Source organism: Myotis brandtii, unplaced genomic scaffold, assembly GCF_000412655.1.
Source record: "Myotis brandtii unplaced genomic scaffold, ASM41265v1 scaffold604, whole genome shotgun sequence".
Lineage (NCBI taxonomy): Eukaryota > Metazoa > Chordata > Mammalia > Chiroptera > Vespertilionidae > Myotis > Myotis brandtii.
In genome coordinates this window covers 1,501,685-1,518,094 of record NW_005370286.1, presented here as the reverse complement: position 1 = coordinate 1,518,094, position 16,410 = coordinate 1,501,685, and the positions used below count along the sequence as shown (strand labels likewise).

Genomic DNA, 16,410 nt, shown 5'->3' with positions numbered 1-16,410 from the left:
CACAGGGGTCGCCTAAATACATTCTGCATATCAGATATTTACATTATGATTCATAACAGTAGCAAAATTACAGTTATGAAGTAGCAACGAAAATAATTTAATGGTTGGGGGTCACCACAACATGAGGAACTGTATTAAAGGGTCGCGGCATTAGGAAGGTTGAGAACCACTGGTTTAGAGAGAGAAAACGTACCTTCCCAGGGCCTGGCTCTCCCACCCACAGGGAAGGTGCGGGGACGGAGATGCCTGCGGTGACGAGCAGAGAGTTTCAACGGCGTGTCCAGAGCCTTGTAACACTGTCATTAAAAACCTAAACTTTATCCTACTTCCGTGGCTCTGCTCTTCTTGATGTAATGGCCTGCGCCCATTAATAACAGCAGGGTCTGAAAGGTCGTGCCGCAGCGGCAGCGGGAGGGGCCGCCACAGGCCCAGGCAATCGCCTGAGTGCCGGGCCCGCGGCCTCACTTTTAATTTCAAGAGTGCCATTTGGACCAGGAGAAAAAAAGCGTTGTTTTAAAATTAATTACCTTGTCAGGAGCTATTATGATTAAAAAGTAGGCCCACATCAATATCGCGTGCCTAATTCAAAAAGGGAATTACAAGAACAGGCATAAAAATCAATTTTTTGGGCCTTGAAAACGGAGCGTCTTTCTGTTTTGACAGGTGATTTCACTATGAGACAAACCACAGTGACACTCACACGTCATGGAGGCGGCCCAGCGAGCAAGGGCTGTGGACTCGGGGGGCCCGCGCGGCAGACCAAAGGCCTCTGGTATGGAGACAACGTCCCCAGGGGGAGGCACAGGTTAAATATACAGAAATGACAGCATTTGCAATCGGTTGCTTCAGAGCGGCTGGCAGTCGGTTCCCAGAACACAGACTCGCTGCCACTGGGTCTCTTCCCGAGAGCTGCGCGGCCTCCAGGCATAGGGCACCCGTCCCTGGACTAACCCGCGGCGCTGTTCCTTTTCTTCCTGTCCGTTCCTGTCTTTTAACTACGGAAGGGAGTGAATTCACGTTTAATTAGGAATCTACTAGCGTCGGCTTTTGTTTCTCAGATTTGGTAGAAGCCGCACTCTCTAACAATTTATTAGCAAAAACATCAACAACAGAAATTGCTACAACTAAGGCAAAACATTTTAAAGTTCCTTAAAAGTTTCTCCTAATCTTAACATGTCTCATTGAATGGTGTGTGGTAGAAATATTTAGGCACCATAAACAAACTGGCCAATGTACTTCTCCTTCCTGTGCTGGGCGCGTGCTGGCGTGGGCTCTGGCCTGGTGGGGCCGGAAGCCCCAGGCGGACAGTCCCTGCCCTGACTCCAGCCGGCACAGGGAGCCTGTGTAAAATGGTTTGTCCTGAGGCAAAGACGAGGAAAGAGGACACGTGTGAAGGCAAAGACGAAAAACCTACTGACAGAACCTGAACCAGCATCAGTGTTAGCACAAAGCTCCCAAATGTCCCTTTGGTGGTCCCTCTGGGCGTCATATGCTGTCCCAACAACCAGTGAGCCTGGGTGTCAGTGGCCAGGCTACCGACTGGCCTTCCCAGGCCCAGCACACACTCCTACAGCCAGGCCGGCCGAGTGGTGCCCACTGTGCCCACCACAGCACTCATGGGTGACACACAGACCCTCAGCCACTGGAGAGATCAACATGGAGAAGTCACAGAATCTTGGGCACAGACACAGCCCTGATGGAGCAGTGCACGGAGAGAGCTGGGCTGGGTGAGGTTTTCATGATAAGGTATTAATTCCCAAACCCACTCTTTCCCAAGGCGTCCCCACGTGAACTGCTCATGTTTCTGAAAATTCACCTCCTGTCTTGGCTGCTCGAGGCCTGAGGCCCTGCTATGCACTAAATCGTCTCCCCAAGTCCATGTGGTGAGTCCCTGGCCCCCAGGTGACTGTGCTGGGGATGGGCCTTTAAGGAGGTTAACATTAGATAGGTCACAGGGTGGGGCCCTGATCTGACAGAACAGGAGACGCCAGAGACCCTCCGCAGGGCACGTAAGGACACAGTGAGAAGGCAGCCCTCCCGGGCCCCCAGACCTCCGGCCCCCGGAAACGTGGGAAATGACTGTGCTACTTTGTATGGTGGCCCGAGGACTGTCAGGCTGCCCCCCGCTCTAGCCTGGGCCTTGCTCTCAGGGCTGCTTCTCGAGGTGGGGGACCCAGGGGCTGGGTGGGTTCAGTCCCCAGTCATCACGTCAGTACTTCTCAATCACTAAATTCACTAAAGCACCTTCTCACACACCCGCCCTATGACCACCCATCCCCATGAGAACTGTCTCGGGCAGAGTGGTGGGGAAGACCACCTGCGTGCTCCTGGCAGGAGACCTGCTGAGCAGCTATCATTTTCACACATTCATTCATTTTTTAAATAGCATTATAATATTAGATACGCTTTTCCACTCTGAGAACCACACCTCACACCCCACCTGGCCGCCACCCAAAGCCCGACACCAGCACAGAAGACCCTCAGCCTCCTGTTCCTCAGTATCAGCAGGGAATCCAAGCCTGACTCTCAGCCGAGCGAGTCCTTACACACTTCAACACCAGTGAACCCAGGAAACAACACTCAGCCTCACAGGTGCTGGGGAAATGCTATGCTCACACCAGGTCCTGGAGGATGTGGGCGTGCACCTGGTCATAGCACAGGGCAGCAGGCATAGTCCAGCAGTCAGTAAAACACCGAGAATGGCCCAAAGCAGTGCCCGCAGAGGGAGTGGCACCAGAGCAGGGACAAGGCCGAGCCAGGAGTGCCTGCGGAGCAGGTGCTCAGCACGATGGCGTTCGAGATGCCAGTGCTGACGATGAAAACGCAGTCGAGCCAACATGCACATGTGCTCACGCATGCCAGCAGCACAGCAATGTGGCCATGGAAGGACAGGCACTAAATCAAGATGGTGAGGGGGAGGGGCAGGACAAGGATTCAGGATGGAGATCATAGAGATGGCGTCCATGTTCCACTTCTTAGCAAAAGGACACATGACACAAACACGGAGACATGAGCCTAAGGGAGCTGAGTGGAGGGTGCATGGCTGTCATCAGAGCCTTCACTTTTCTAGGCGTGTGAATCCGTTTTCAATAAATAAAATGAAGGATAGATTACAGATACCATCAATCATCCGAGATGTGGAACGGCGAGCTCATTTGTTGGGATGCAACTGGACTTGACGTGTCCTAACTGGGCGTGATCCTGCCCGACACCCTGAAAACGCCATGTGGTGAGCACTGGCCTGTGCCGCCCGACTCCGAGCTGGGCTCCAAACAGACATGACAACGGCCACCCAGGCTTCCAGGCTGAGGTCCCTGAGTGGACGGATGTGCTTACAACCAGGAAGACCAGGAAGTCAGGTGGTGGGAACGAGCGCCCAGCGCCCATGTCTGCGGGACCTGCCTCAGCCTGGACCCCAGCGCTTCTCTTTTGCTCGCAAACAGCAAGCGAGTTCTGGGAACGGCCTGAAGAGACACATTCAGGGTGGAGGGCCTTTGAGCAGGCTGACAGCTGACTGATGACCGGCCCTGGGATGACAAAGGGGGCCGTGGGCGGCCGGCATCACATCGCCTCTCCCTGGGAAACTAATTGCCCTGAATTGTTCACGGCAACATTATTTTTCTGGCCATCATCTCCTTTGAATGCCCAAAATGAGCATGAAACAACTCTTTTGACCGGACATAAAAGTTAAATGTCCCAATGTTGATCAAATTAACTTCAGCGCTGTGACAATGGACTGTATTTGTGAGAAAATAATGGGGGGGACAAAGGGGCGCTTTATGCCAAGATTTCACAGCTGTAATGTAAAAATGTTTCTGTTGAACTAGGCCAGGCCACATCTCAAAGGGGAGACAGAAGAACCCTGTCACTTGTGGAAAAAAAATCTCATTTCACGGCCGAAAGCTCCAGGAGGTGTCAGGAAGTCTCAGCCCGGGAGGGACACTGGCTGAGGTCTCTGCTCCTGTTTAATCCCCCAAGTCCTCCCCAGAGAGCTTAACCGTGTGTCCGGGAGGCAGACAGACTGGTCCAGGGCCAGAGGGGACCCCAGGCCAACATAGGCCCCACATCCCTGGAGCCCTGCACCTCAAGTGCCAGCCTGATGCTCTTCATTAATTGGGGGTTTGTCTTCTTTTTAAAAGTTTCATAACAAGAGATTAAAAGCAAAAAATTAAACTGCACAAAAAGCAAAGATTATTATTTGTAATAAAACCGCCCAGAGGAACTCCCTATCTGCACTTTAACACTGAAAACCCTATCTCCACATCTCCAACAGGAGCCCTTCCCAATCGGCCAGACTCGAGGGAGGGGCGCTCTGGGTCCTCGCCTGCGTATGATGGCCCGAGGGCCCAGGGGCCAGAGGCACGCACGTCTGGTACTGCTGGGAGGTTAAACACTTCTGAACACAAACTCTCCATTTTTCAAATAAGCGTTTTATTTTGGAATAATCTTAGATTTACAGGAAGGTTGCAAACATAGCCCTGGGTGCCTCTGTTTTAACACAGGGTCCCACCAGCAGCCCTGGGAATAGGGCTTCAGGCCAACGTGCCACCTTCCCCAGGTCTGAGGGCACCAGCTCATGGAAACGTGGACCCACAAAACTTCACGGGGAGATTAAGCCAAGAAGGCAGGCTCGCTTCTCAGAGCCTCCTCGCTGTTTCCCTGTGTTCCCGGCCTGCAGACAATGCACCCAGAGGTTCCCAAAGAGTGAATGGGGCACTGTTGGTGGCAACGTCCATTCAAAGGGCCGGCATGGCATTGTCCTCCCAATCGGCAGAGCAGAATGCAGTCTGCTGGTGGCTGCCAAAAGGTTAGCAGCCCTGATGAAAGGGCGGCCCGGTATTCACACTCCTACAGAGCCGCCCTTTGTGCTGCGTGCAGAGGCCGGATCTGCGGCTGGCCGAGCCCCCACACAAGTGATTCGTGGGAATGCAAAGCCACAGGAAAGTGCCAAAACCCTAAGGCTACTTTCCCTGAGGCTGCAGGGGAATGGCAGTTTGGGGCAATGACACAGTTTAATGCCACACCCCACTGACAACCTGAGCACAGCCACCAAAGCAGACTGCTCACGGGTCTGCCTCAGCCCCGCTCCATGGGAGGTCCCAGTGAGTGCAGCCCACCAGAACCTGTCAGCCAGAGACCGCACACAGTAGTTCCCTAACGAGGTCCTTATTCCTGGCCATGGGCTCGCTGTCCCAGGCATGGTGGCTCTGCCCACAGCGCCCCAGCCTGGCAGCTCTCGGGGAGGCCAGCATCGGCCACTGCAAGGAACCGCTCCCAGGGCAGCTCCCCTGAGCCTGATGTCACCGCACACCCTGCCTTCTTTGTTACCTCCTGAATCGCGACACTGTGTTCCACGCCAGCGCTGTCAGGTCAGTGCCCAGAGAGAACCTGCTCCAACCAGCGCAAGTTTTCGATTCCCTGGGGCCTCAGCATAGACTCAGCAACACTGGGGCCTGCATGGTGAGGCGCTCCAGAGCCCGCTGGGGGAGAACAGGCAACAAAGGACTCATAGACGAGCTGGCCAAAGGATGTCATGCCCTGGCCCAGGGACTTGAAAGCCCCCGTCACAGGTGGCCATGGGTCAGCACACGGACCAAGCAACGGGCCCCATGGCCCTGTGGCTGAGGCCCCAGCTCTGGAGGCAGGCGAGGAGCTCAGGTCTGGGCCCCGGTCTGCTCTGGCCTTTCCTCACCCCAGGTCACCCCACCTCCGAGCCGAGCCTGGTCACGCCTGGAGGCTGCATTAGGGTTTGAGGGGGCTGGGCCCTGGGTGGGCAGGACAACCAGATCCTACATCCTGCACTCCTGCCTCCTCTGTGTGGGCCTGGCAGCTTGCAGCAGGGACCTGGCTGCTTGGCCAGGGCGTAGGCCCTTATCTCAGGGCCCTGGAGGTGAAGTACCACCACCGGCACACATGGCAGCAAGGGACAGAACCCCACCCTCCGACCCCTGTGGAGGGTACATCCTGCTGAGAGGAACCGACCCCTGCCCATGCTGGGGGGAAGTCCAGAGGGGAGCCTGGTGCACACAGGAGTGGTCAAAAGGTCAGGGTCTGGACGCAGTGCCAGAAAGAGGTTAGCTGGTGACATGGGGCCAAGGAGCAGGAGAGCCACAGTCCTCACTGCTCTGATGTGAGCAGTGTGGAGACATGGTGGGGTCCTGCAGAAATCTGAGATCACCAGGCAGAAAGAGGAGAGGACTGAGCTGTGGTAGCGGCTGTCCCAAGCCTGGGATGTCTGACTGCCACCTAGGTCGCGGGATGCTGGTGGGAGAGACTCGCTGAGGCCTGAGCAGGATGAGCAGCAGGAGAGCAGCCCTGGGAGAGGCTTTGAGGCTAAGCTCCATACAACAAGAGGTCTGTCTTTGAATCAAGAGGGACCCTGGTCCCCAAACCAAACCTAACCTATCAATTGAGTTTGAGGGGACACCTTCTTTCCCAATGACAGCCTATCAACTTGGATCCTATGAAAGGTCGCACGAGACAGCCAGAGACAGGAGGGCCCCTCGGAGTCCAGGACCAGAGGGTCCTGAAAAACCACCTGCGAGAGGGAGTGAGGAGAGGCTACTGGGAGCTTGGGCAGGAGGCAGGAGCAGCTTCCCTGCTCTGAAGACCCCTGGGCTGCTCCCCGAGCCTCCCCAGATGCGCAGGCCCCAGGCTCTGCGGGCAGAATGGGGAGGGAGGTGCTTGGTGGCTCAGCCTTGCTGAGCAGACTGTGTATAGCCCAAGTGCTCAAGGGACCCAGCCCCCAACCTCCAGGAACTGCAGGTGGGCGGAGCCACTGAGAGGCACCGCCTCCCGCTGGGAGAACCCAGGGCCGTGATGTAATTGTCAGACTCCAAGGTGCCCCAGCTGGCATCTACTTCTGCCTAGCCCTGGGTTCATTTTCTTAGCTCTCCCACAAAACTGAAGAGAAAGCATGAGGCCACCCACCCTAAGTCTGCCTGGGAGGGACTGCTGGAGCCTTGGAACAGGGGTTGGGATTTGTGCTTTATCAACAGGTCAACATTGGCAAGTTTCATATTTTTGGCAAATGGAAAAACAAAATAAGTGGCTTAAAAGAACAAGTCGTACAGTCCTGGGCGGTGGGGTGGGGCCACACACACAGCACCTACCTGTCCAGCACATAACCCAGGGCCTTGTGCCGGATGCCCGCGTACACAGAGGGGCTGGTCTCCCAAGCGACCAGGTTGGAAGCGTCATGGAAAAGGTGGATGTTCACCAAGTCAAAGGCGCTGCAGAGACAGAGAAGGAGACTCAGAGACAAAGGCTGAAGCCTCGGGTCGGGCACTGCCTCTCCAACCCTGTTCCTGCCCAAGGTCCTGAGGGATGTGGAGCAAGGCCTGGCTGGGGGCCCCAGGGTCACCAGTGGGCAAAGCCACTTGTGCCCCATACTCCTGTCCTCCTCAGCCTCTCCAGGCTGACCCAGAGTAGGACATACCTGCTCAGAGGACACAGGAGACCTGAAGTGTCCTCTTGAACATCTTTGCAAATGCAAGATCACAGAAACTCTTCTCAAGCTGCCAATGAGCCAGGAAGAGCAGGAGTGGGAGGAGGCAGGACAGGAGGGAGGAGGAGGGGGCTGAAGGAGAAGGAGGAAGGAGGGGAAGATGGGGAGGGGTGAGGGGGATGAAGGAGGGAGCAGTGGAGGAGGGAGGGGAGGAAGGGAGGAAGGGGATGAAGGGGATGAAGGAGAAGAGGAAGGAGGGGAAGGTGGGGAGGGGGGAGAGGGATGAAGGAGGGAGCAGTGGAGGAGGGAGGGGAGGAGGGGAGGAAGGGAGGAAGGGGATGAAGGAGAAGAGGAAGGAGGGGAAGGTGGGGAGGGGGGAGAGGGATGAAGGAGGGAGCAGTGGAGGAGGGAGGGGAGGAGGGGAGGAAGGGAGGAAGGGGATGAAGGAGAAGAGGAAGGAGGGGAAGGTGGGGAGGGGGGAGAGGGATGAAGGAGGGAGCAGTGGAGGAGGGAGGGGAGGAGGGGAGGAAGGGAGGAAGGGGATGAAGGAGAAGAGGAAGGAGGGGAAGGTGGGGAGGGGGGAGAGGGATGAAGGAGGGAGCAGTGGAGGAGGGAGGGGAGGAGGGGAGGAAGGGAGGAAGGGGATGAAGGAGAAGAGGAAGGAGGGGAAGGTGGGGAGGGGGGAGAGGGATGAAGGAGGGAGCAGTGGAGGAGGGAGGGGAGGAGGGGAGGAAGGGAGGAAGGGGATGAAGGAGAAGAGGAAGGAGGGGAAGGTGGGGAGGGGGGAGAGGGATGAAGGAGGGAGCAGTGGAGGAGGGAGGGGAGGAGGGGAGGAAGGGAGGAAGGGGATGAAGGAGAAGAGGAAGGAGGGGAAGGTGGGGAGGGGGGAGAGGGATGAAGGAGGGAGCAGTGGAGGAGGGAGGGGAGGAGGGGAGGAAGGGGATGAAGGAGAAGAGGAAGGAGTGGAAGGTGGGGAGGGGTGAGAGGGATGAAGGAGGGAGGAGTGAAGGAGGGAGGGACGAGGAGGGAGAATGGGGATGAAGGAGGAGGAGGAAGGAGGGGAAAGGGGAGGGAGGGAAGAGGGGATGAAAGAGGAGGAGAAATGGAAGGGAGAAAGGGAGGGCAGGAAGGAGGGGGCCCTTCAAACTGAAAGGAGAGGAGGGAGGAGGCCTCAGCTCCCTCAGCCAGCAGGTGATTTGGCCCCAGGTGCCCACAGAGCTCACTGTCGGGGCCCCACGACTGGCGGTCACTATATGATTCATTTCACTTCCGTTAAGAAGCCCCCAAGGTCATAGCCCAGGAAAGGCTGAGGGTTGCCCTGAAGCCTCAGCTTCTGCAAGGCTGTGGTGAGGCAGTCAGCCCCCACCCCACAGTCACCTGCAGGGCCGAGACCACCAGGCCCCAAACCCAGTGAGACAGGACTGACCACGGAGACGGAGCGTGGAGAACTCGGCCTCTCCTGCAGGGGCAGATGACCCCCACCCCGGCTCCTGGTGCCTCGTCAGCTCTCCCTCATACCGCAGCCTGTGTGACCCTCAGCAAAGGGAGGAAATGGTGACTGCCACTCCCTGGATTAGGTCACAAAGACTGCAGCTCTGTTTGGGGCTCCCCACCTCTCTGGGCCCCCTGCTCCAGAGAACACCAGACCTAAGCAGCCACAGGGAGGGGCCATGTGCAAATAGCAGGGCGGCTGAGGGCCTGCTGCTCCATCCAACTTGTGGTCACTGGCAGACTCTGGCCGCCTGATGGGCACTCCAGGGTCAGGTGGGGGACACGGGCTCCAGCTCCAGAGCCGACCCCAGCTGCGCCTTGCCCCACATTCTGTCCACACCAGTGGGGTGCACACCCTTGGCCTGCACAAGCCCATCAGTAGCATTTAAGGTGACACCCCTCTAAGACCTCTCACAGAGTTCAGACCATGGCCCTCTGACCCCGGCACCCCCAGGAGAACACACGTTAGGGTGAGCAGTGCTGGCCTTCACAGCCAGGGGTCTGAGGTTTCCTGCTGAGAGCTGCCACCTGCAGGAAGGCCCGGCCTGGGTCGCTGGGTGAGGGGTTCTACTGCTGCCGTGCCCCAAACCCCTCAGGACATGCTGCAGGGCCGCCTTCACGCAACTGGAATGTGGCCGCAGTGGGGCACAGAGCGGGGCGTGGGGGTGGGGTGGGGTGGGGCTGCCAGGAGGAGCGGGGCTGCTCACAACATCACGGCCATGGGAGGAGGCAGCACGGCTTTCAGGGACAGACAATACTCCATGTCACACAGTCACTGACAGCAAAAAGGGCCACAGAGCAGGGGTTCAGGTCAGGCAGCTGGGACTCAGGGCAGCACAGCCTTTGAGGGACATTCGACATACACGACTTGTGCAAAACACAAAAGGGGGAACTCCATGAAGCAGAGACGAATAGTCAACACGAGGAACATACCAGTCTGAGACGCACCATCTTGTCCGAACAAAGCCTTTTCTTGACCATTTGCACTGAAAAATAAACAGGTCACACAGGTAAGCGGGAAAAGAGGAAGGAGGGAGGCAGCGACTCACACGCGTGCATCGGAGGCTTCTCAGTCAGAGAACACGCTAACCTTTCAGCTCATAAGGGCTGAGATGCCACTTCCCGTGCAGGCCAAGTGCACGCACACGGCTCAGTGCGCAGGAGAGCAGGTACAAACACACATGGCCACCACCATCTGTTCAAACCCCTCCCCAGCCCCAAGAGAGTTACTAGGAAACCAGGTGGGCCCAGGTCAAATGTGGGTGCGCTGCTGGCCATGCACACCCGAGCAGCGTACCACAAAGACGTCCTGGACTCTGGTGCGTGGCCCACGAAGGCCCCTCTGAGGGCTGCCCCCTCGAGGCACCAACTTGGGGCCTGGACCTGCCTTGGGAGAGCCGATCATCAGAGGTGGGTGGCTAAGCAAAGAACCACGCTCACCTCTGCTTCGTTCTCCCTCCCTCCAGGTCACCCTGTTGGAGAAGCTGGGGACAAAAGTCACTGGTGCCCCACATTCCTCCCTTGTTGGTTCCTGACCTGGGAGGGTGGGGTGGGGGATGGGGTATGTGGGGGCGGGTCCCACACTGCCTTGCACAGCTGCTGTCAATCTCAGGTCAGAGACCCATGGGACTGGAACCTGCATGGTCCACTCGTGCCTAGGCAGGGCAAGGGAGGGCGGATGCAGCTGCGATGACAGAAATACGTGTCACTGCCCATGCGGGAGCCAGTGGTCACCCAGGGTCGCTGAGCACTGAAAATGCTGCCATTTTACCTTAATGAATTTTAATTTAAATAGAACACTCAACAGGGTCGCTTCACAGCTTAAGCAGTTGGGGGAGTGGGGCTCCTGCCAGCACCCCTTACAAGCTCCCAGGAGACACGGGAGACCTTGCTGAGTCCTCAGCTCACAAACACCAAGTTAAAACGTGTGTATAAGACTGTCCCGTTCCCTCCAATACTCCCAGCAGGAGCGCAGGGCCTGGTGCACAGTCACCTGGATCAACTGAGGGACAGAGCAGGGGGAGGAGGTGTGCCCCAGGGTCAGGCAATGGTGGGAGGCCAGGACTCCGTCCTTGTCTGTGGGCCTGGACTTGCAGGGATGAAGGTAAGTACAAGGGAACCAAAGGCGGTGGTGATGAAGTGCTCCCTGCGTGAGCACAGGGCCCAGACTCTGCAGTGATTGACTTCATGTAACGAATAACTCAGTGCCTGGCTCTCCTGCCACCCCACAGCCCCTGTAGCTACTGTCCCACCGATTTCCTTACTTCCCCTAACAACCAAACTTCACACGCGACATCTAAACACAGGCTCCCGATTCTTCCATGACAGCCCTCTGCCCAGAGCCCTCTCTTCAACCCTAAATCGTGTGTCTCTTGGCTATGTTCTAGATCAGTGGTTCTCAACCTTCTGGCCCTTTAAATACAGTTCCTCATGTTGTGACCCAACATAAAATTATTTTCGTTGCTACTTCATAACTGTAATGCTGCTACTGTTATGAATCGTAATGTAAATATCTGATATGCAGGATGGTCTTAGGCGACCCCTGTGAAAGGGTCGTTCGACCGCCAAAGGGGTCGCGACCCACAGGTTGAGAACCGCTGTTCTAGATGAACTCATTAATAATCCCTCTGAGTCACTGATTTGACCAGATCTGGTTTAGAATCTTATTTTCAGTGACTGTGTCAGGTGCTGAAGCAGCGTCTGTGAGCACCACCCAGCCCCGCATGCCTGCCTGCCGGGTAGCAGCCTGTGCCCAGTGACTGACAGGCCAGCGCCTGAAGCTCAGAGGCATATTCAATCCTCACATCAGCCACAGGAAGGGCACCACCAGTGCCCATTTTACAGACCGGGAAACTGAGACTTGGAGGTTAAGAACTGTGCTCAAGGTCACAGAGCGAGTGAGTGGGAGAAGCCAGAATCGGGAATTTGGTGGCTGGTGCTCTCACCCCACCCCACCCCGGGCAGGAGTCAGCTGGGATGTGGGTGGGGACAGAGCCATCTTGACCTGGTGGGGCCCATGTCTCCTAGTGTCAGAGCAGAGACAGGAGCATCTTTCCAGAACAGAACCGCCACCTTGCTCGGTAGGGAGAGGGGCCTTGACACGCACCCACTGTCTGATTGGCCCCTCCTGGAGAGCCGGCAATTCACCTTCTACCCCAGGCCGCTCCTTCTGTCTCAGTGGGAGGGCAGGCCCTGTGCAGCAGAAAACTGCCCTTCCTGGCGGGGATGTGTAAACTCAGCGGTGACCCTGCGAGGCTATTCCTAACCACTGGCTCCTGCACCCAGAGGCTCCAGCTGGCTGCCCCTCCTCCCTCTTGCCCCCTCCCCACCACTCCTCTGACTCTGGACCTAACTCTGGAATGTGGGGACACCTCAAGGACATGGCCTCCAGCCTCCATCACTTCTCGGAATGGGAGTCAGTCTGAAGCTGGTCTGTGTGCTAATCTTTCTGGTCACTGGCCACCCTCTGAAATCCCACCGAGGGCTCCAGGTGATGGTGGACGGGGACAGCATGGCTGGGGTGGACGGGGACAGCACTGGCTGGGGTGGACGGGGACAGCACTGGCTGGGGTGGACGGGGACAGCATGGCTTGGGTGGACGGAGACAGCACTGGCTGGGGTGATAAACTTCGAGGTTATCATCACGAAGTGAAAGCCACGTCATGCCCGGGCAGGGAGTGGGGGCTGCCACGTCGTTCACCTTACAATATTAAGTCTCTGCTCAGATCCCCTGTTAATAGGATTCCTTTAGGCAGCAGATGGATGGCAAATACAGGCGGTTTCATCTACTAAAAGACGGCATAAATCACCAGTGAGAAAGGGAGGCTGCGGGAAGGCTCTCGCCACACAGCCTCCCTGTGAAAGGCCCGCTTCGGAGCATTAGTGAAATTAATTCATCTTTCATAAGAGCCAGGAGCAGGCCTGTGATCTATGGTAACAACCAATTTCTCACTACGGGCAAGAGGAAAAAAATGCCTCGGCCCTGATCGACTACACAAATCTGCTTTTTAAAAATGGTCTCACATTATCTGGAGTGCTGCTCCCAGAGGCAGCATCTGAGAGTCATGCTGAGCCAAAGCCGCCATAAATCAGCAGGGAAAGTTTTGTGAGCTTGATATGCAGGGGCTGTAATTATTTGGAATTGCCTCCATCATGGTAATTACATTTAGATTATCCTTAAGTGATGGTAATAAAAGAAACGGAAATCCGTCTTAAACTAATTCCCTCCCCCAAAATGTGTTCAAATAAAGCGGAGAGACTGGCCTGAAGGCACAGAACAGGGAGGAGCGAGCGACAGCTGCTGCCACAGCGCATGCCTCCCCACACCAGCCGCACTGACGTGGCGCCCAGGTGCCTGACCAGGACGGACCACCTTCCACTGAAGACGCAGAGCCGATGGACGCCTTGCACACCTGAAAATGCCTCGTCACTCACAGGACCTTGGAGGTGCCGGCGCTCTCAGTAAGATTTCCCTTCAGCCACTTTAAGGGACTCACATGGTCCCCCGGAGACAACTCGCTTCTGGAAATGGTGTGACTTCATCTCCAGAGACTCCCATCTGAGACGAACGCTGAGCCAGTTTCTAATGTGGCAACGTCATATCCAAGGGAACAACCACAGCCACCCTGCAAAGCCAATGCTTGGGTATGGTGGTCCCCTCGTCCCAGCAACATGCTGCTCTCCAGTGGAGAGATTGGGGTGCACCCCGTGACGGTGTGGCCACCCTGTAGGTGCGGCAGTGTGGTCACCTGGGGCCAGGTCTGCTAAGAACAGGCTTCAGGCTTGGACCCAGGCCACTTGTCCCAGGGGAGGGAGGCAGCCCCTTGCTGTCTGTCCCTAGGGAGCCATGCTGGCACCTTGGGAACAGTACCCTGACCCTGGGCATCAAGGCCAAGGGCCACGCCCCACCCCACCAGGGTGTCCTCTCTCAGGGATATGCAAGAAGTGGGATGCCACAGCTGAGGTCCCCAGACCTTGCCCCCCATCCACACCGTCAGCCTGAGCTCTGGCCTCTACTCCCCGAGCCTGGGCCATGGAGGGAGGGGAAACAGGAGCCCTGACCGATGTGCTGAGCCTGGGAGCAAGTCCTGAGCGCCTGGAGACTTCTCCCCAGGAACCTGGCTCCTCAGGGGAGCCACCTACCAAGGCATGCACTGCCTCAGCCTCCCCTTCCTCTGTCCACCAACACATGGTGACCGTCACAGAAGCCCCTTCTTCAGAGAGCATCACCGCTCACGGATGACAGACACTGGCAGCCTCTGGTGACCCCATTTCTAAGGATGAAGATGCAGTGAGAGTCGCTAACAAGTGACAAGAGGACAAGACCCCAGGGGGACCATGTGAGTCCTGGGGGGGCAGGGGCCGCATGCTGGGGTCCATCACAAGCTGGGTATCAGGGTGCATCCTGTTCCGCATGTGAGTGGGAATAGCGTCCCTGATACTGAGAGGCTGCTGTGTGGGGAGCGGCCTGGAGAAGCACCTGCCTCGTGGGATCAAGCACTTGGGCTGACCCAGGTACCAGCAGGCGCCCATGCCCTGGAGGCTGGGAAGAGAGAAGAGCTGAGCTCCAGGGGACAGACAGAGCCAAGCCCAACTCCTCTTCAGTCTGGAGGCTGGCACCTGCCAGCCACTCCTTTCCATCTTCCAGCGTTTGTAACAGTTCAAAACTTTAAAGTTGCATATAAAGAATTTCAACTACTTGAGGTGGGGAGGCAGGGGCTTAAGGCCTCCCCAACACTGGCTGCAATTGTTACCATACCAGCCCCTGTCTAGCACTGCCCACTGCCATCACAGGATCACTCTGGCCAGCCCCGCTGCCCAGCCCCAGCACTGACCTGGGCATGGCCAGCTCATGGGCACCTCTGTCAGCCCTACACCCCTCCCAGGTCTCCTCTGGGGAACCTCAGCCACCCTAGGTGGGGTGAGTGCCCCTCTGGGCTGAGACTGGACCCCAGGATGAGAACAGAAGAGCTAGGACAACCCAGGTCCCAACTCAGCCTCACATGGCCCGTGGTGCCTGTAACCAAGACAGAGAGGTGCTGGGGGCTTCCCACCTGTGGGTGTTGGGTCAGGACCTTGGACACTGCCAAGCATGTCCAGCTCGGGGCTGAGCCCCAACCACCCTAGGGGCCCTGGCCAAGCTCGTTCTCCTGCTGGGAGGAGGCCGAGGCCCCACCTGTGCCGCTGTGGCCCCTGGTCACCCTCAGGCGAGGGCCACAGCCTGTGTGGGCCCCAACCCAGACTCCAGGTAAGCAAAGCTGGGTCTGGACTGGGACAGGGCCTGGAGCTTAGCAAAACTGGACTCTGAAACCAACTTCTTGGCCCTTGACGTCTCCAAGGGAACCGTGGCCCCACCCTCTTGTCAGGACCCACCACAGCCAACATTCAGGGAGGATCCCAGGAGTCACAGCCTCGGCTGTGCTCATGGAAGGTCCAGAACTGAAGCTTCCAGAGCTTTCCGGGCATGCCTTCCTCCAGCCTCAGGCAGAGCAGCCAGGCCGGGAGGCTGGGCCTCTGACACTCGTCCTTGGCTCAGGACAATGGATGAGGAAGCCGTGCCCTGGCGTGACAAGAGGGCCATCCTTTACGGAGGCAGCCACCATTCCTTCACTCCGGGCTCAGGTCATAAAACAAGTTAATAAAGTTGTGGCCTTGCTGAAGATCAGCTGGGAGTGCAGGTGGGGGGTCTGCTGAGCAGCGGGCAATCCTCACGCAGAAGGGACTGGAAGCAATCCTTCTTGCAGCTGAGCACACCTCTGTCAGGGAGGCGGGCGCCCAGGCCTCCATCTCGCCCCAAAGGCTTCAATCAGTACCACATCCGGCCCCAGTTAATAGGAGGTAAAGGACAGATGACCAACTCTGGATCAACTCGTGAGCGAGTGCACAGGATTAGGAGACTCCAAAGGGCTGCTTATAATGTCAAGTAAAGACACAGGATCCGAAATTGTGTGTGCAGTGCAATCCGCATAAAAATAACACAACTACACAAGATGCAGTAAAACCCACAGGAAATATATCAGCATTTTCTGACTGAGTCTGAGCTGTGGGTGGTAAGTAATCCCACACTTTCCTTACCCCCTGATCTGTATGAAGCAGCCACTGCCTGGGACCGGGAGGGCTCTCGGCCGTGCCTCTCGCTGGCACACCCCAAACTCGGGGGCAGGAACACGCCCCGTGTGTCACTGCCTGGCACACCATAGCTATGAAGGTCGGGTAGGTCACCGGCTAGATTGACCCGCTCACATGCCAGGCCAACCTGAACTGATAATCATTTTCCTGCATCATTGGGGATGGTTCCTCTGCCAGGAAATAAGGGTTAGAAAATTTACCAGTTGTTTTAACGACAAACACTGCAGATTCTCTCAGCTCTTACCTAAGGCAACCCATGAACCCACGCACACTTCAGATCCTCCCAGAAAGAGAACATGGGAGCGTGGCAGCAGAGATGTGATCCCCACCATGATATGAAGACC

The 16,410-nt window shown here is 57.0% G+C and overlaps 1 protein-coding gene across 5 annotated transcripts in view; it reads right to left on the bottom strand.

Moving 5' to 3' along the window:
* Nucleotides 1–16,410, bottom strand: part of INPP5A (inositol polyphosphate-5-phosphatase A) — a 193,194-nt gene that overhangs the window by 32,307 nt on the left and 144,477 nt on the right. For all 5 annotated transcript variants that reach the window (XM_005879657.2, XM_014550578.1, XM_014550576.1 and 2 more), the window contains 2 exons: nucleotides 9,872–9,924; nucleotides 7,113–7,232 (listed from right to left, as the gene is read on the bottom strand). In XM_005879657.2, the coding sequence (XP_005879719.2) occupies nucleotides 7,113–7,232; nucleotides 9,872–9,924 (173 nt within the window). The remainder of the gene's footprint in view (nucleotides 1–7,112; nucleotides 7,233–9,871; nucleotides 9,925–16,410) is intronic.